This window comes from Triturus cristatus, chromosome 3_2 (assembly GCF_964204655.1).
Source record: "Triturus cristatus chromosome 3_2, aTriCri1.1, whole genome shotgun sequence".
Classification (NCBI taxonomy): domain Eukaryota; kingdom Metazoa; phylum Chordata; class Amphibia; order Caudata; family Salamandridae; genus Triturus; species Triturus cristatus.
Window position 1 is genome coordinate 161,471,436 of NC_140584.1, and position 20,733 is coordinate 161,492,168.

At 47.3% G+C, this 20,733-nt stretch overlaps 1 protein-coding gene and 1 long non-coding RNA gene across 2 annotated transcripts in view; one reads left to right on the forward strand and one right to left on the reverse strand.

Annotated features, from left to right (window-relative positions):
* The window catches only part of LOC146856942 (uncharacterized), a 385,883-nt gene that overhangs the window by 193,998 nt on the left and 171,152 nt on the right, over window positions 1-20,733 (forward strand). The gene's annotated exons all lie outside the window — the stretch shown is intronic.
* Window positions 110-20,733, reverse strand: part of UBE4A (ubiquitination factor E4A) — a 218,920-nt gene continuing 198,296 nt past the window's right edge. Inside the window, exon 20 of the mRNA XM_085647409.1 lies at window positions 110-1,329. Coding sequence (XP_085503535.1) covers window positions 1,194-1,329 — 136 coding nt within the window. The 3' untranslated portion in view covers window positions 110-1,193. The remainder of the gene's footprint in view (window positions 1,330-20,733) is intronic.

The window sequence follows — 20,733 nt, forward strand, 5'->3', positions numbered from 1 at the left end:
TTTCTTTCAGATTAAGATGTTAATTGCATGCGGTCACAAACCCCAAGAGAGTACACCCCCTTTACCACTGTCCTCATTGCCACAAACTCCTGAATAGCATAAACAATGGTTATATAAAACATAAGATTTATTTTTTCCCTGGGAACGTCCGCAGAAGGTGGTGATGGTAGTATGTGAAACAAGTAATACATGTTCAAAATGAATCAGTTTTATTTAAATTATTCATCGCTTGGGCAGTAATTGCAGCGATGATCCGAAAGCAGCAATGATACAAACTAGAGCACCCCTATTTCTGGAATAACTGAAAGAAGTGTGCTCTGCTTCAGATCTCTGGGGAGCATGTAAATATCTGAAGGGCGGCAACATGTAGGCATCCACAGCACAAGCTCCCTCTGGGTACAAGAGACTGTGGCTGCCTGTACCCCACCTCCCATGCCAGATTTCTCACAACTCGATATCTGTCTGAAAACACAAAATGGCTCGTTCTGAAGCTATGACAAGATTTCTCTTGGGGCTACTTTATCCAAAGCATCACTGGGAATAAAAGAAAATAAATATATATATATATTAAAAAAATCTAGTTGTCCTCCAGGTTTACGACCAAAACTTAGAAAACAGCTGTTGTGCGAATAGCCAGTGAAGACTTTTGTATTGGTGATCACACTGTTCACATGCTTTGTGGAAGTCCTGATAACAGCCCACTATGCAGAGAGATGAAGGCTGGTGCTTCTGCCAAAGCAGCACCCACCTAAGGGAGGCAGAAGCAAAGGTAGAGGGGGAAAAGGCCTTGTGATGACGTAGTAAGAGTGCGTCCTCTATTGAGGTGGCAAGAGAGACCCCCAGTAGTTTGCAAAATACCAGTCTGTTTTTTTTCTTTCGCTCTATGCATGGGGGGAAAAAAACTGAAAAATATGCCAGCAACGGTTATCAAAGAAGGGAGTGCTGGCAATATAAAGCCTAGATGGTTGCAGAGCAGACTACAGTCTTACCAAAACAGAAAAGGGTAAACGTCACTGACCAATTTGTGGTCTGGAGAAGTTGTCAGTTAACAGACTACAGCTGAAGAAGTCCTTCCGTCTTTGCTAGGGGTCATTGCATCATTTTTCATGTGTCGAACAGTAAAAATGGCTCATTTACAAGTTGTGACTTAGAACACAGGTATGTTTTGTTGGGTTTGCAGTCTTTTGTTTGGCTCATGACATCTCTGTCCTCTGGTTCTTCTGACGTTGCCGCTCCTCTAACCATGCCTGGATTTTGTCCTTCAGCTCTGTGTTGGGACGGACTTGATCCATTGTGAGGGGGCTCCGGTTGAAGGGGTCCGTTTGATCACTACAGCAGAGAAAAGCAGAGATTAACTGGTGCCAGAGAACCACCCAACCTTAAAGCACATAGCAGCAATAAATACATTCATTAATGGCTCGAGGAACGTAAGCAAGAGAAATGAAGAGAGGTTACCCAGCGGTGTACAAGACGTTTGTCTATCAATTAAGGCACGTTATTTACCTGCAATTGTGGAGCTGTATTATGAGATGCATTTGCAGGCGGTCTTCAAACAAAAGCAGATCTGAACAGTGATTCCTGGAGATGAGCCTTATCCCACTACTATTGTCAAACCATCTTCCAGTATTAGAAAGTCCTTCTGGTAGTTCAGCCGTCCATTGTTTAGGATATATTCAGGAATCTTCAGCAGCAAAGGTGGTCATACAGAGGTATCTTGAATGGCTCCTATGAATGTGTGATTGGGGAGTAATTGGAGACTTCCATCTATTAATACACTATCCTGGTGAATGAGCCACACACAAAGTTGTGTACAGAGCTCTGAAAACATCTTCCTGAGCAAGAAGAAACAGATTACTATCCTCAATGGTTTGTCAGCATGAATCTCTTCTAGATTCAAATGCTGTGCACATAGCTTTTAAAACTTCAGTACGAGGAGCGACGCAAAGTACCAGTCTATGCAAATAGTAGATTTAGCACCCTTTATGCCACCCCGTCCGCTTGACTGTATGCCAGTGCAATAAAGCTTGGTAAACGTGTGTCCATGTACAGGTCTTGTAATGAGACATTGCAGATGGACACTATGGTAACCCTTTTATCCCTTGTAGAATCTTCTCTTTGCCTTCCTTGTGTTTTCTTGCTAATGAGCAGCATAACTATATCGTTTGGATTATCCATCTTGCTATTGTTCTCTTGGCAGCAGGTCACTTTAATTTTGTATCATGCAATACAAACACTGTTCTATTTTCCCTATGTATTTTTGTTACAAAAGGATAAAACAATGACTTCCTTCCAAACATCTATTTTGTGGAGTGTCCCTTGAGCTTGTAACTTTAATTGTTGGATAAAAGTGGACAAGTATAGTTTGGTTTACATGAAAATGAGGTACTGCTTTAGGGTTCAAGTGAGGTTTCGTCCTGATTATTACCTCGCAACTATGCGTTTGCAGGTATGGCTACAGAACATTAGTGCCTAAACAATGCTTACTCTATGAAGAGAGGCGAGTCATATGAGGAATACTGTCTTTAATGCAAGATGTTAAGGGTTCATTCAAATGGTTGCCTCGTAAATATCATGAGCATAGATCATAGAGATTCCACATTGGAATTGGTGTTGACCTAGTTGAGTTTACTCTTGTTGCCCCTTTCAAAAAGGTTTTGACTTCCTTCCATCCAAGTGCATACCACTGTGGCCAGTAACTGCACTCTTACATACGCATATGGCAATTTGGATTTAGCAATACATCAGAAATCATATAAAAAGGCTCCTTTGTGGGTTTTCCCTCTTGTGCAGTAGATAATGATCAGTTTCCACTTCACAGCATAGCATCTCATGAGTGGTTATTTTCCTTGCAACCTTAAAGACTTTCCTGCAGTCTGTAATTAAATGCAGATATGAAAAAGTATACTACTTTAGGAACCATGACGCACCATTGAGGCTGGTTGGATCTGGGTGAAAAACCTCTTCTGGGTTTGCAGTAGATCTATTTTATTGGCATTTTCTGGTATGCCTACTGAGAGGCAATGAGAATTATTCCCTTGTGTGTTGGTTTGCAAATCACACTTGGTGCGAGTAGGTTTGCATATCACCTTTGGTGCAAGTAGTATAGGCAGAAAAGTGTATGCAAATATTCTATACCAACTTATCAACATAGTATTCCCCCTAGATTTGGGGCGTGGATACGTCTGCACATGAAGGCTAGGCATTTTCATTTGTATTTTGTTGCAAACCGGTCTATTTCTGATCTTCCCCATGTTTATAAGATCGTGTCTGCCATCTCCTTGTGTAGCTCCCATTCATAGAATACCCCTTCTTGCCTGCTTAGCTTGTCTCCCCCCTTTGTTTTGCTCTCATGGTAGGTGTACAGTCTCCATCCCTATTTACTTGTGCACCGATGTACAGATTTCCTGAGCAAGTTTTAAGGGAGTGTAGGGTTTTGTTTCAACTTACTTGTCAAGGTAGAACATTGTTGAGGTATTGTCTGTTTGAATCGGCACTGTCTTCCCCTTTACTTATGAATGAAACACCTTCAGGGCTAGAAACAATTTCTTCAGATCTAAAAGTTTGGTATAGTTCACAGCCATCTGCTGTGTTCAATGGCCTCATAATATTTTATCTGTGTATGCACTTCATGCTGCGTGATGCATCTGTGGTGACTGCCACAGAGAGAATGGGTCCACTAATGGCCTGCCTTTAATCAAGGTCTCCTGTGACCACACTTTCAGCTCCTTTAGCAATCTGCTAGTGTCAACCACCAGATCATCCTTATCCACTGTAGATTGTGTCCATAGATTTGAAAGCCATACCCGCATGAGTCTCATCTGGAGTGTCACTAATTGTATTAAGGGAATATAAGATGCCTTGGTGCTCAGTATTTTCATTACCATCCTCACTGATACAGACTTGTGGTAGAGGCGAACTTGCTTCTCAATTTCTAAGCTCTCTTTTGGATGCAGTATGTCACTGCCACAAGAGTGTCCAACTCTACTCCCAGAAATATCCTGAAGGAATGGGGGAGATTGTTACATGGATTGTAAACCCCTGTGTAAACAAAATGTAAATGGTCTTATTTATGCTGTTCAGGTATTTTTGGAACTGGATGTCCTTTATCAACCAGTTATAATGGTATACATGTATCATAAGGCACCTTAGGTGCACAGAAACAAGTGCTAGGCATTTTGTAAACACCCATGGTGCCAATTTTGTCCAACAAAATAACACCTTAACCCCTTGTGTGAGGAGGACATGCCATCCCCGGCACAAGTCCTTGGGTGTTGAGAACGGCTCTGTGCTGTCCTCACGACAGAGGCAGGAAATCCCTCTGGGGCAGAGGATTTCCCTTTTTCATTTATTTTAGCCTTAGGGGCTGGGGATTAGCTTCCCCAGCAACTCGAGACATTTTTTTAAAACTTGTAATGACGATCGGCGTGCATGGTGCGCTGACGTCATTACACTGAAAGTGAAATGAGCCGATTGGCTTATTTGATATTCAATGCATCGGTGCTCGGGCATATCTCGGCTCCCTTAGCATAGATTCAGATGAAGATATCATTGGAAAAGGGAGAATCTCCCCTTTCCAATGGCACTATTTGCCAGTAAATGTAAATGTAGTGCATTTATATAGCGCTCCGCACACCCCCGAAAGGGTCTCTCAGGCGCTGTGCACATACCGCTGTGGAACCCTTCCTGGCCTTTCTCTGTGAAGTGCCCACTCCTGGGCACCCCCAAGGTGAAGCCAGGCATCCTAGCGCTTTTGGGGCTGTTGTGGAGATTAAGCAAGTTATTAGTGGATCCCTGCTTGGGGATTGCCGCAGGAGAATCATGATCGCAAGCAGTTATCCATCCAATAGACGTCCAGGGACGGTTTTTAGAGGAAGATGGGTGGAGGGGGGTGGGGATGAAGGCTCCCTTAGGCAATGGGCAAATGCTCCCCCAGCCCCAAAAGTCTCAGGCTCTCCTTGGGAGCAGATTGAAAGCAATTATCTCCAATCCGCCCCCAACATGGGGCAGAAAGCCCACTAGACACCAGGGTTTATTTATTTTTTAAGCCAACAATGGGTGGAGGCATCCCACCCAGGCATAGGGCCTAGCCCTCACCCACCCATATCACCCACAGCAGTTTTTCTGCTCCCCTGTTGGGGGAAGATTGGAGGTGCCTTCATGCAATCTTTCCCTGGCAGGGGCAGAAAGCCCACTCACTCAAAAGGGTTGGTTTCAGACTTTTCTCTATTGTCCCGGCACTGGGCTAGTGCTCCCCACCTACCCCGGGCCCAAAAGTCTTTCTAACCTCCCCTGGAAATTGAAGGTTCTAACCTCCAATCTGCACCCCCAGGAGTTGGGGGCAGAAAGACACTATACACCAGGGATAGTTGAATAGGGTCATACATGGGTGGGGTGGCCCACCCAGGCATCAGGCCTAGCCCCACTCACCTATATAACCCCCCAGGAGTGTTTCTGCCTTGCATAAGGGGCAGACAGCCCACTAAACCACCAGGGATTATATTTGTATGGGGAGCTGCCCCATGGCTATGGGCTAATGCTCTCCCCCCAGGAACAAAGGTCTTTCTGTCCCCCTGGGGGACCCCAGGAGGCAGAAAGCCCAATAGACACGAGGGATGATTTTCTTTGTGGCGAAATATGTGGGGGCAGCCCGCATAAGCACTGGGCCGAACCCCACCCTTCAAATGACCTGAAACAGTCTTTCTGCCCCTTCTCCCCCATAGGGCAGATAAGGTCTTATAACTCCTATCTGCCCGGTGGGAGGGGTAGAAAGCCCACTAGACATCAGGGAGTTTTTTTCTATTACTACAAGGTGTGGTGATGGCCTGCCCATCCACCCACACCTTGGGCCTAGTCTTCACCTCCAATAAGACCCAACAGTCTTTCTGCCCCACTGAGGACTAAAGCATCCCCATCTTTTTGTCAAGAAGGACAATTTTGATGGGTTTTTCCTTTTTATATATACATATGGGTAGCAGTGTTGGACTAAGTACCAATATCGTCCTACTTCTATGTTTACTGGCAACACTCATTGGGTTCGGGTCAGCTGCCACCTGGGGACACCTACCAAAACCCAAACATTTCGAAAAACTAGATATTGGGGGGAGGGGGGGGGGGGGGGGGTTCCAGTGCAGTTTTCTTACCCACAATGCCCTGCAAACTTTGCCTAAAATGGCACTTTCTCCTTGCATTTTTTGTGACGTAACCTCCCCGAATCAGCAGGATGCCACAAAATTCCTATCACCCACCATTCACCCACTTGTGCCAATTAAAAACGCTACCCCACTTGTGTGACTTGGCCTAGTGACCCCGACAGACACAAATTTAACCAGGCAAACAGGAGGAGCTCATGGACGAATCGCTGAAACTATTCAGACACTCACCCCCAGGCACAGATCTGGGTTGAATCCATCATCGTTCTTTAGCTCACTTTGCCACCCCAGTTCAGACACAGCTATATGGAAATTAGTCTTGACCCTGAGCCTCATGGGGACAGTCCAGCCCGAACTGCCAAACCATGTCTTCCCTGGTCCGGAAACAAGAATCCTGGGACCGATTTCGGGCTAACAGCCCTCATCAGCCAGGCGAGCTTGAATACAGTGGCAAAGTGAGCAAGGGACCCACGTCTGGGCATACCCTGTCAATTTAGGGAGAACAAAGCAAACACAAGGAGAAATTAAACCAGGGTCACTGAGAGTTGCTTTACGAGACTTTCATTGACCTTGGTTTGATGCTTGCCTGTTGCATGCACTAAGCCATTACAAAATAATGGGGTTACCCAAAAGCCGTAGGAGCTGGGTGTAATTCAATACAAACAAAATGTTCCCAAAGTATTAGGCCCGGATACTTGTATTTCTTGGAGAAAAATCTCTTGGTGATTTGTTTGTAATGTTGTACATTTGGTGGTATATTTAGAGGTTTAATGTAAAATTATGTGCAATCCCAACAACATCGTATAATTAGCACCTACTTATCTGCAACTCTTGCAAAACAAACAACAACAAAAAACACAACAAAAAAACACGTATTCCGCTTTCAACTTAAGGATTGTGATCTGGGGCATGAAATGAAAAGTAAATTTATATAGCGCGGTTGCTGCCCAGAGGCGTCCAAGCGCTAGAGGCCAGAGTGAGTTGCTTGCCAGAGGAGGGAAAAAGAATAGCAGGTAGTTAATGAGGGGGCCATTAAACAAAAAAGTCTTCAGCTGTTTTCGAAAAGAGAAGAGGTTGGAATTGGACCGAAGATAAAAAGGGAGTGAATTCCATATCTTGGCGGCATTGTAAGCGAACGTCCTGCCGCCAGCGCTTACCTTTTTTATTCTGGGGACTGTAGCCATACATGCCTGGCTAGAGCGGAGGTCCCTGCTAGGGTGGTACTGATTTACTAGGTCCCGGACAATCATCGGTCCTGTGTCCCAAAAGGCCTGGTGAGAAATACACATGGCCTTGAAGGAGATTCTTTGTCGCACTGGAAGCCAATGCAGCCTGCTCAGTCCAGGTTTGGCTGACTGTCTGCGCGGCAGCTGGAGCAGTGTGCGAGCCGCACAGTTCTGGACTATCTGGAGTTTGCGCAAGGTGTATTCCGGGGGCCCGAGATAAAGGACATTATTAAAGTCCAAACGGGACTGAATCAAGCCTTGAATGGCCACCTGCTTTGCCTCCACAGGTAGAAGAGGGAGGACTTTCTTCAACATCCTAAGAAGTCCGAAGCAGGTAGCCGAGAGTTTAGTAACCTGGATGTTAAATGAGAGGGTTTTGTCAAGCCAGACCCCAAGGCTCTTAATATTGTCCTTGGGTATAGGGGGAGTACCTAAACAAGAGGGCCACAAGGAGCTGAAAAAGGTGGGATTTGTGGGGCCCAGGAGCATCAGCTCAGTTTTGTCCCCATTGAGCTTAAGGGAGGAGGAAGTCATCCATCCCTTTACCTCCTCTAAGCATTTTGTTAGCCCACCTGAAGATGACAGGGCAGCCTCCTGCGCCAAGGAGACCACTAGCTGGGTGTCGTCCGCGTAGGAAATTATTTTAACCCCAAACGGACAGACAATCTCGACCAGTGGTCTCATATAGATGTTAAAAAGCACGGGGCTTAAGGAGGAGCCCTGTGGGACTCCGCACCTCAAAGGTCTGCTCGTGGATACTGTATCTCCATCAAAGACTTGGAAGGATCTGTCACTCAAAAAGGATTTGAGCCATAGCCATGCTCCATCAACTATTCCGACACTCGAGAGGCGGCTCAGCAAGGTGTCATGGCTGACCGTATCGAATGCCGCACTTAGATCAAGGAGGATCACTGCCACTGCTCCCCCTTGATCCAAGATTTTTCTGGTTTCCTCAGTGACTGCCAGTAGGGCCGTCTCTGTCCCATGTCTGGGTCTGAAGCCCGTCTGGGTGGCGTCTAACAGCTGGTTATTCTCGAGAAAATTCACCAGATGGAGGTTGATGTATCTCTCGAGAATTTTGCTCACCCATGGGAGTAGAGAAATCGGTCGGTAGTTACTGAAATCAGTAGGGTCCAGATTAGTTTTTTTTTAGCAGGGCCCGAACCATGGCCCGCTTCCAGGCAGGAGGAACAGTACCAGAGATGATGGAGGCATTCAGGAGGTCCATGATGATCGGTAGAGTAACCTGGGATGCCAACATCATGACTTCCGGAGGTGCTGGATCACACGGAGACCCAGATTTTACCTTGCGGGCTATGGAATCCAAAGATTCAGGGTCTAGTGGTGGAAAGTGATTCAATGATATCAAGGGTTGGGGTGGAGTATCCCCCAAATTTGTCAGGCCCTGAGCTGTGGAAGCCATTGCTGTAGAGGGGAAAGATGAATAGATTTTATTAACTTTCTGGTGGAAAAATTCTGCCAAGTCATTGCAGTGGGCTGTTATGTCCTGATGCATGCTAGAGGAGGGAAGATTAGTAAGATTTTTCAATATCTGAAAAATTTCCTTAGGCTTGGACTTGGCTTGTATGATTTTATCAGAGAAGTATACAGATTGGGTAGCTTTAACCTCGGTTTTGTAGATTTTAATTGCCTCTCTATCGGGCTTTTTCCTCCAAGGAGTAGTCTAAACGCCACCGTCTTTCTATTTTCCTGCATTGGCGCTTCTTTTCCCTAAGCGCCTCTGAAAACCAGGGGGCTGTCTTATGAGAACGTTTCAACGTGATTTTACCCAAGGGGAGAGTGGTTTCAAGGGATTGTGTGATCCAGTCTTCATATTCCTGATTGGACAAGCATGGGTCCTCATTGTAAGAGGGCTGGTCAATCGCTAATCTACTTGCCCAGGCATCGACGGGTAGCCGCGCCCAAGATCTGGCATACCTTACAGTGGGTGTAGAGGGGAGTGGCTTGAATGTGGTCCAGGTAAAAGGCACAAGTAGATGGTCAGTCCAAGGGAGGGAAATAGGCAACCCGGCCACAAGGTCTGTACAGTTACTGAACACAGGGTCCAGTAAGTGGCCCTTGATGTGAGTAGGTGTTTCCACTCGTTGGACTAATTGTAGTGCAGCTAGATCGTCTCCAAGTGTCATAGCAGTGCGGTCCAGAGTATTATCAAAATGAAAATTAAGGTCCCCTAGCAGAGTATAATTAGAGGCAGTGCTAACCCGTTCAGCCACAATCTACGGAAGAAGATTGTGAAAATGTTTAGGGGGTCCCGGGGGGCGATATATGACCGTACCTGAGAAGCAGTTGTTAGGGGAAAATTCCAGACTGAATGCTAAGCTCTCGCATTCTGGAATTACTTCAGAAATTACTCGACAGTGGAATTGCTCTTTATATATAATGGCTAGGCCTCCTCCTCTCCCTTCAGGACGATCCAGCCGAGTAATTTGGAAGCCTGGAGGGAGGGCTGTCACGAAGACAGGATCAGAGTCCGACGCAAGCCACGTTTCAGTGAGGAAAACTGCATCTGGCATGCGTTCCTCTAACAAAAGGGCAATTTCCACCCTGTGTTTTGGCAAGGACCTGCAATTTAGCAAAAACATACAGTAATCCTGCTTCACATCCCGAGCCTGAGTTGGTTTGAGGGTTTGTTTGCACCTTGAAGAGAGATTACTGGAAGTTCCGTGGCATGATAGAGGTGCGAGCGACAAACAGTTCCCACAGACCTCATACTAAGCAGAGCTTCCACGCTATAATGCCTGGCATATTGTGGCTGGGATATAGGGGGCATGGCCCTCGGCCCTGGCCAGGCGCGGACGGGCGCAGACTGGCTCGCCTCAGGCGCGCCCGCTGCGCGTCCGGGAGATGCACATATTTTATAATAAGCGGGGGGGGGGGGGCGTGTCCTGACGGTGGTGGGCGTGGCCTGTGTGCTCGTGGAAATGGCGGCAAGCAAAAACAGTAGCTCGCGGCAGCGCTGGAGTCCGCTGCTCGGGGATGCCAGGGGGAGAATGAATGGTGAGTTAAGAACACAGTAATATTACACTCAAATGTTAAAATTTAGCAAGCGTTTCTCCCGGCTTCCGCCTCAGGAGATTAAAGTCCTTATGGTAGTCATTTGTTATTTTTGCCTGCATCTCAGGGGGCTTGTCCCCTTCCTCTGCCACTGAAAGTTTGTTTACTGTGCCGTTTTTTGGCCACTATGAATTCAACTGTTGATTCCCTGAACTGTCGACTTGCTTAAACTGGCAGATGTTTAAGGGGGTTCTACCCTGACCCATCCTGTTGCTGGCAGTACTCCTATGACAGGGACATTATCGTTTGGAAGGCTTTCTTGGCTCGAGCAATATCATTAACCTTCTTTATTTGTTCATGGGTGTTATTAACAGCCCTCTTCGATTCCTCTACCTGAACAGGTTTTTAATGATGTTAGTCTGCACATCCAGCTTAAAATCTGAGATTCTGACCCAGTGCAGATTTGTTTGCCGGCAGTTTCAATTTTATCCAGTGACGACTGTTGGATGTTGTCATCCCTTCTTGTAAAAATGTTTTTACTCTTTATAAATTCCACGAGAAGATGCAACAACTTTTATCTATGGCAACTGTTGCTGCCAATATCTACTAAGGAGGACATTCGAATTTGCAATTCTTTACTGTATAGCTGCTAACCTCTCAATTTTTTCCAGAATTTGGTGTCCTCGTCTTGAGATGGGGTCAGTAGATGCTGGTAGATTTACATTTTTCCTAGTTGTGGTTACAATGAGGAAGCCAGCAGGTAACATCCATCTACTGTAAACAACATCTTGTGAGGGATGGCTCCTACTTTTTCTCCACCTTAAGTCTCACTACCTTCAGTAATACTGGTTCTTTAAAATCTTACCTCCCTCCTTGAATTATGCTGGAAAGCACAGAAAGGTAAGGAATATGCTACTTACCAGTATGCATCTGTTCTTGGCATGTAGAGCTGCAGATCTACACACTTTTGCATAGATCGCCATCTGGTGTTGGGCCCGGATGTTTGTTGTTTGTTTTTCCTCTTGGAAAGTCTTTGGAAGTCACGAGGTCGGTGACTCCTCCTTTGGATCGTATTGCGCATGGGCTTCGGCTCCATCCTCAGATTGTTTTTCGCCAACAGGGAGAGACTGAGCGTAGTAATAACAGTGAAGAAACCCATGTGTGTTGTAGCTAAATAAGATAGACTGGAACAGATACAGATAGCCGGGGAGGCGGGTAGGCGTGTGTAGATCTGCAGCTCTACATGCCAAGAACAGATGCATACTGGTAAGTAGCATATTCCGTTCGAGGCATATGAGCTGCAGATTACACACTTTTGCATAGACTATATAGCAGTTCCCAACCTTAGCGGCGACCACCGGTATCTGTTGCAGTGGTTTGAAATAGTGTTTTTAGTACAGCCTGGCCCACACTAGCTTGTTGCTTGGTTTGCACATCTACACAGTAGTGTTTAGTGAAAGTGTGCGGTGTTGACCATGTAGCTGCTTTGCAGATATCATCTAATGGGATGTTCCCTAGAAAAGCCATAGAAGCCCCTATCTTTCGTGTAGAATGGGCTTTAGGGGGAACGGATAGCGTTCGTTTTGCTTTGTGGTAGCAAATCTGTATGCGTTTTACAATCCACCTAGCTATCCCTGATTTTGAGATGGGGTTGCCCTTGTGTGGTGGAGAGAAAGAGACAAACAGTTTGGTCTTTCTGAAAGGTTGTGTTCTTTGGATATAGTAAGTAAGGCTCGTTTGACATCTAGCGTGTGTAGAGCCCTTTCTGCAACAGTTTGAGGTTGCGAGAAAAATACCGGTAATTCTACAGATTGGTTTAGGTGAAAAGGGGAAATGACTTTAGGTAGGAATTTTGGGTTGGTACGGAGAACAACCTTGTTCTGGTGCATTTGAAGAAAAGGTTCTTGTATGGTAAGTGCTTGTATCTCACTGACCCTTCTAAGGGAAGTGATGGCTACAAGGAAAGCTGTTTTCCATGTGAGGAATTGCAGTTAGCATTTATGCAAAGGTTCGAAGGGCGCCCCATTAGCCTTGTGAGAACGATATTTAAGTTCCACACAGGTGAGGGTGGTACTCTGGGGGGAATTATTCTTTTGAGGCCTTCCATGAAGGGTTTAATGGCAGGTACTCTGAAAAGTGATAGGTGCTGCCTGTTTTGTAGGTAAGCTGCAATTGCTGCGAGGTGTAGCCGAATGGAGGTATATGCTAGGTTCCACCTTTGTAGATGGAGTAAGTAGTATATGATGTGTTGTATAGACACGTCTAGAGGATCGATTGTGTTATGGCAATAAACAACAAATCTTTTCCACTTGGCAGCGTAGCAGGCTCTAGTGGTAGGGCGTCTAGCTTCTCTGATGACGTTCATACAGTCAGGGGGAAGGTTTAGGTATCCGATTTCTAGGATTTCAGGAGCCAGATCGCAAGGTTGGGCTGAGCTGGGTCCGGGTGCCTGATCTCTCCATGGTTCTGGGTTAGGAGACATGGTGAGAGGTGTAGCTTTTGGTGTGGCACTACCGAGAGATCCAGCAGCGTGGTGTACCACGGTTGTCTGGCCCACGTTGGAGCTACTAGGATTAGTGTGAGGGAATGCTGTTGTAGCTTTCGCACCACTAATGGAATTAGTAGGAGAGGTGGAAAAGCGTACGCAAATTTGTCTGACCAGTTAATCCATATCGCATTGCCTTTGGACAATGGGTGTGGATATCTGGCGGCGAAGCTTGGGCATTTTTTGTTTTGGTGGGTGGCGAAGAGGTCTATCTGCGGATGTCCCCACATTTGAAAGAACGGGTGAAGAACCTGCAGGTGAAGTTTCCACTCGTGGATCTGCTGCGTCTGTCTGCTGAGCAGATCTGCCATGGTGTTTTTGACTCCTGGGACATGTTGGGGTAGGAGAAAAATTGTGTGTGGAATTGCCCCTCTCCATATGCTCTGTGCTAGTTGAGAGAGCTGTGGAGAGTGTGTGCCGCCTTGTTTTTGAATGTAATACATGGCCATCATGTTGTCTGTGCGAATGAGGACTGCCTTGCCTAAAATCTATCTCTGAAAGGATTTTAGGGCTAGAGAGATTGCTAGTAACTCCAAATGGTTGATATGGAGTAGCTTTTGTTGCGGCGTCCATGTGCCCTGCACTGTAAGGTGTAATAGATGAGCTCCCCAGCCGTAGAGCGATGCGTCTGTTGTTAGTATGATTTGTGGAACCGGGTCCGGGAACGGTCGACCTTTGGAAAGGTTTGTGGTGTTCCACCACTGCAGAGAGCGATGGGTGCGACCATCTACCAACACCAGATCCGTCAGTTGCCCCTGGGCCTGGTTCCATTGGCGCGCTAAGCACTCTTGGAGTGGACGCATCTGGAGTGTTGCGTGGGGCACTATGAAAATGCAAGAGGCCATCATCCCTATCAGTTGCATAAACACTCTTGCTGGTAGGGAGTGTTGAAGTATGAATCTTTGACGCAAAGCCTGAATGCTTGCAATCCTGGCCGGATTGGGGTAGGCTATGGCTTTTGAGGTGTCTATGGTGGCACCGAGGTATTGCTTTATGTGGGATGGTGTTAGCTGGGACTTTTGGTGGTTCACCGTGAAGCCTAGTTGGTGAAGTAGTTGGATTGTAGTGGCAGTGTGGTGTACACATTGGTTGTAGGACGTGGCTTTTATCAGCCAGTCGTCCAAATATGGGAAGACGTGAATGTGCGGCCTTCTGAGATGTGCGCCACTACCGCTAGGCACTTGGTGAATACCCTTGGTGCTTTTGTGACTCCGAATGGGAGCACCTTGAACTGGTAGTGTTGCCCGTCCACTACAAATCTGAGGTACTTTCTGTAAGCATGGTGTACCGGAATGTGGAAGTATGCGTCTTTCAAGTCCAGTGTGGTGAGAAAGTCGTTCTGGGAGAGGAGCGGAAGTACCTGCTGAAGCGTTACCATGTGAAAATGGTCTGAATGTATGTATGTGTTTAGGGGGGGGAACTTGTTCTATTGCCTGTTTTTGTAGGAGGGAGATTACCTCCTGTCTTAGTAATGTGAAATGTTCTTGTGACATTGGGCGTTGCCTGGGTGAAATGTTTGGGGGGGTAGATGTTAATTCTAGGCAGTACCCTGACCGAATAATTTGGGTCACCCATTTGTCTGAGGTGATGGTCTCCCATACCTGAAGGAAATTTTGTAGTCTGCCCCCTACCGGAGTGGGATGGTCTGGAGGGAGCGGGGGGGGGGGATTAGAAGTCATTGGGTAGGCGGTGTGGCATAACGGGAGGTATTTGTTTTGCCTCTGCCTTTATTATTGCCCCTATAGCCGCCTCTTTGATAACCCCTTGTGAAGGTGGACTGAGTGGGGGATTTGTAGGAAGTGGACGCGCTATCTGAGAAGTAGCCTCTAGACGTACTCCGAAAGGAAGAGCGGCGAAAGGAGCGCCTAGGAGGGTGTGACTGCAGGGCTCCCATAGATTTCGCCATATCAGTGTCCTCCTTCATTTTTTCGAGGGCCTCATCTACCTTTGGGCCGAATAGGTGTTCTTGGTCAAAGGGATGATTTAGGATGGAGGCCTGTACCTCAGGTTTGAAACCTGATATTCTCAGCAAAGCATGGCGACGGAGGAGGACGCTAGTATTAATGGCCCTGGAGGCTGTGTCTGCTGCACAGCGTATGGAGGTGTTCGTTATTGTCTTACTCTCTTGAATTAATTCATTGGCCCTATTTTTGTATCTTTCCGGGAGGTTGTGCATTATGGTTTCTAATTCATCATAATGCGCCCTATCGTATCTGGCCAATAGCGCTTGGGTGTTGGCGATACGCCATATATTGGCTGCCTGTGACGCAGTGCGCTTTCCAGACGCATCCAGTAGCTTTGACTCTTTGTCAGGTGGTGGTGCTTCGCCTGACGCCTGGGAATTTGAACTCTTTCGTGCAGTGGAAACCACTAAGGAATCTAGTGGCGCTGGCCCTTTGATATAGGAGGGATCTGTGGGGGCACCTTTGTACTTTTTTTCTATGCGTGGGTTAATGACCCTGGCCCTGACTGGGTCCTTCACAACCTCTGGCGCATGTTTTACCACCCCTTTGAGCATAGGTAGTATGGAGTTAGACCTATGTGCGGTATCAAATGTGTCGAGGAGGAAATCCTCCTCCACTGGGTCAGTGTGTAACTCTACCCCGTGATAATGTGCCGCCCTCTGAAGTAGGTGGTGGAAACCTAATGAGTCTTCCGGTGGAGATGGCCTGGAAGGGTAAAGGTCATCTTGTGGGACGTCTGGAATATCTGGGTTATTGTAGTTGTCCCATGGGTCTGGGGATCCTGTGTGGGGTGGGGTCTTGGGGCACATCCCCTGGATCGTGATATGGGTCCCCCTGATCATCATCATCTGGAGACGGGGTCGGAGAGCGATGAGGTGGGGGCGGGGGTGGAGGAGGTGGGGAAGGTATTCTGAAAGGGGAGGTAGCAGAGTCCTTCCTCTTTGGCGGCAGAGGCGGAGCCGGTTTGTCCAAATGTCTCTTTTTGGAAGAGAGTGCCAAATGTTCAGTTTTTGGATCCTTGGTAAGAGTTTTTTGTAAGGGATCCGGTGTAAACAGTTCCTGTGACAATGTTTGTTCCGTCGGCGCCGAAGTCTTCGGGGCCGATGACTTTTTAGGCTTGTCCGTGCCGAGCTTAGCACTGGGCTTGGGAACCTCCGATTTCTCGGTCGGTGCCGAGGTGGGCTTCGGCGTGGAAGTGTCGGTGCCGAGGGCCTTATGGGGTTTGGTCGGTACCGAAGATGGCGTTGGTACGGAAGCGCTGGATTTCCACACAGAGGACTTAGGTGCGGAGCTCGGTGTCGAGGTAGAGGCCGGTTTCTTTTTCGGTGCCGAAGTGTGTTTGTCGGCACCGGTGGAAGGCTGGCTCGAGCCCGAGCCGCCGGAAGGCTTATTTGGCTACTTCACCGGGCCCGAAGGTGGGGTGTGTGAAGCAGTGTCTCTGGTCTTGCCTAGGCCCGGAGGCGAAGGCGTGACCGAAGCCTTTTTGGGTGTCGGCGCGGGTGTGGGTATATTACTCACGACCCTCTGCGCCGGGGTGATGTCCTTTACATCTGAGTCGTCTGCTTCGGAAGCACTGACGAGGTCCTCTTCGGTGCGCTGCTGTCCCGGATCTTCGACGTCGCTCCGAAGATGTCGACTGGAATGGAGGTCGAGGAGTGTGCCATGTTTCGTCTGGCTCTTCGGTCCCGAATAGTCTTTTTCGATCTGAAAGACTTACAGGCCGGACAGTCTCGAGCCTCGTGTTCAGGGGAGAGGCAGAGGTTGCACACCTCATGAAGATCGGTGTGGGGGAATTTGGACCCACATTGAGGGCACTTCTTGAATAGAGTTCTTTCCATCAGCCGGGACCGGAGCTTGGGTAGGCCCGAAGGCCGCCGTCGACGACTGGAACCGAAGATTTGTCGATGAGAAGGCGATTGAGGAGATAGCGATTGAAAACAATACCGCAATGTGAGTGAGGATTCCGCTTCGATTGTCGAACTGGAAATGTTCGGAACCGGAGCGCGAAGATTACATCCGAGCCAGATGGCGGAAAAAAACAATCTGAGGATGGAGCCAAAGCCCATGCGCAATACGATCCAAAGGAGGAGTCACCGACCTTGTGACTTCGAAAGACTTTCCAAGAGGAAAAACAAACTGCAAACATTCGGGCCCAACACCAGATGGCGATCTATGCAAAAGTGTTTAATCTGCAGCTCATATGCCTCAAACATATTTTTCCTTTGCAGTGGATATAGTGATCCAAAGTAAGTAAGGCATCTCTATGGCCTGAGTTCACATCACCAGGCAAGATTTCACCTTTGCCCCCGAGTCACTTACTGGATACGGAAGAGACAGACGACGGTTCCTTTGGGATGACTCATAGTCCCTCAGAACTCAACATAAAATGTCAGGAGGAAGAGAAAGATTACTGTGATGAGTAACAATATTACCAGCATTACTATCAGGTACCTACTAAGGAATAACAGCAGTACAGTTATGAGGTTGACATCCCTAGACAGGAATCGCCACAAATTCTGCCCTCCTTGGTCCAGGATTTACAAGCCATGCTAACAGATTACAGGAGGAGTTTCACACCCCAGGAGGAACACGCTACGTCACCACCACCTACGGTGCCATCTACACCAATACTCCTACGCCTAGATTGACGCCTCGTCCCATCATTCCAGCTCCTCTTAGGTATGAGCCACCCTCTTCCGCGTCCTCTTCAGAAGAGTGAAATTCAGGCCCCTCCACTGCCGGAGGATGAAGGGGACAATTATATCATACCCACACTATTGCCACCTCCATATCCTCCTCCTTACTCCTCGCCAGAGGATGTCAACTTGATGGATAGGGCTGCCTCCAGATTTCATCTTCCCACTATAATGAAGCAATTAGATTGCTACCTCTGATTTCAAAGAAGAGTCAAGGAATTCTATACGGTTCATGCCTATCATCGACCATATCTGGCAGGAGAGCCTTAAAGGTATGAAGTCACCAGACACGGTGGTGCCTGCATTGCCTCGAATAGAAAAATACTGAGCACCAGAGGATTCCCCTGCATTTCTTACAGGGCACCCCAAACCGGACTCTGTAATTTCTCAAGCTGAACAGAGGAGATCATGGAATCATTCAACTCCCATCACGTCCCCATCCGACAAGGAAGGGGCGACGCTTAGATACCATCAAATAGCACCTTTCATCTATGTCAGCAATTACTGTGCGAGCTGCTAACACCATGGCTATTCTTGGCCGTTATGATGAGGAGATGTGGTCCGATACTGGGGCCATGTTACACCTCATCCCTGAGGAAATAAGACAGGAATTTAGAAGATATGTGAAGAAGGAGAATGCACAGATGCTGAAATAATCAACTGTGCTATGGACATAGCCACCACAGGTTTTAGGCAACTAGCCAGTGCAACTCAGTAAGGCACCAGGGATTGCTTAGAGCTTCATCATTTCGCCCAGAGGAACAATCTAAAATCCTGGACATGGCTTATGATGGCGAGAGTTTGTTCGGAAAACACATCGATGACATTTTATTAGCCATTAAAACCGATACTGCCAAATCGCTGGGCACCCTGCAATATTGTATGGTGCCCTTTCGAGGAGCACGTGGATGGAGTTTCTCCAGGTATAGAGGTGCCTACCAACGTACCCAGCAGTACCAGTCCTTTCAACCACACTATCGTAAAGGTAACCAGCATATCAACAACCAACTACAGCTGGTTTCTCCAGACAGAGCTTTCACAGGAAGCCACCATCCCAGGGACGATACTCGGGTCAGAAGCAGTGACCGCATTCAGGTACCAGCTACTGCGAACATTTCGAATCACATCTATCAGTGGCGCAACATTACTACAGACAATTGGGTACTGGACTTGATATCCTATGGCCACACTTTAGAATTTGTTCAGTGTCCACCAAACACTCCACCCCGGGGATCTCACCCCCCTCATATTAACTTACTAAAACAAGAAGTGACCATTATGCTAATAAAGGGAGCAATAGAGAAAGTTCCTGTGGCACAAAGAGGAAAAGGTTTTTACTCCCGTTTTTTCCTGATGCGCAAGAAATCAGGGGAGTGGAGACCTATTTTAGACCTCAGACAGCTCAACAAATTCCTCAGGAATCAAACCTTCAGGATGATTACGCTCTCAAATATCCTTCAGTGCCTCAACAGTGGAGACATGAAATCCCTGGATCTAGAAGACTCCTACTTCCATGTCCCTATCCACCCCAAGCACCAGTAGTACCTTCGATTCACAGTAGCTGGTACCCAATATCAAGTCAGTCATTCCCTTCAGCCTGAAATCCGCTCTGCGGATGTTCACCAAGTTCCTGGCCCTAGTCACAGCCGCCTTACAGAATCAAGGTCATCAAGCAGTCCCATACTTGGACGACTGGTTCCTCTAAAAAGCTCCAATGGCTCGTCAATCTACCAGGGCTATGGAAGCCTGCATAACCCTCGTTCACAAGCTGGTCCTTACCATAAACCATCGGAAGTCAGTCATCCCCAGTCAGACAATGACGTTCCTAGGAGCCGAGCTAGACAACCCTGAACAGGTCCTTCCTCTCCAGAGAAAGGCAGGAATGGTTACAAGCCTTGGCTCTAAACCTAACAAAAAACGGTTGACTTCAGTGAGGATATACAAGTCACTCCTGGGCATGCTGTCTTCCGCGATTGACTTAGTACTTCTAGCTAGTCTTAACATGGCCTTTTAAAACTGAGGTAGTTAGGCTATCATGGTATAAACAATGAATTTATTAGCCTGTAAAAACGGTTATTGTTGCTTTATTTATAGTTAGGGCTACCGGTTTTATGGTATTTATATTTTTATCATTTCCGTCTGTATTTATCCATATTTATTTTTTGCAAATTTTATCTGTATTTATCCATATTTATTTTAGGTATTGTGAAAAAATAAAGCTGAAACGTGTATATTTCTGCATTTATTTAACCCATTAATGTACACTCGTGCCTGAAAGGTTTCAATGATGTATATACACACTCAGATGATACACACTTAAGAAAACATGCACATTTTAGTATCATGGTTGTGCAAATCTACTGCTGTTTAAGGCTCTTTATTAAAATTCCTTTATTTTTGTAATCCCCTTGCCTGTTAATCCGCACAACTTCGGGCCTGGCAGTCATGATTGACAGCATTCAGAATCACTCAAAAACCGGGAACTAGCCCCCGGGGACGAACTGCAACACTTACCCACCGGGGAGCGACACTCACATGACATCGGAGAAAGGCGAGGACGACGGCCGGACCTGAAGCCGTCCGCCGAAGCAGACCGTGGGGAGAACGTCGACCTGGAGAAACGTGCCGAGAGAAGTTTCATTCCCGCCGCGACTTCGGCTTCAACTTTTGGCATGCCGCACAATCTGAGGTGCCGTGATCCTCCCCCAAACACCACATGCAAATAAGGTGAGGGTCCGTCGCCGACATAAGACACCCACAAATCGTGCAAGTTTTAAAACCCGAAGGCATTCGCACACTGTTCCACCAAAAAAAGAATGGAAGAAAGGGGGCCTTAAACAGGCCCGCAGCAAGGAACGGATCCACGTTGCACGCGGAAAAGGAAAAAACTGACGTGGGCACACCGGGGCAGGTGTTATGTGACCTCGCTGACGTCACGTACGCAGACGACGCCTGGGCAGAGTCGCGTGATGTCGCCCCGCCCCCGGCGCGCAGGGATGCTGTGGCAAAAAGTTTCCGGATCCAGTCTCACACCTTGTGATAATTCTACGTGAAGAAATCTGTGGCTTGTAGTCTCTATCAGATAACGAGTTATATACCCTCACGGACCATAAGTGGATGCCAAATTTGGGGAAACTG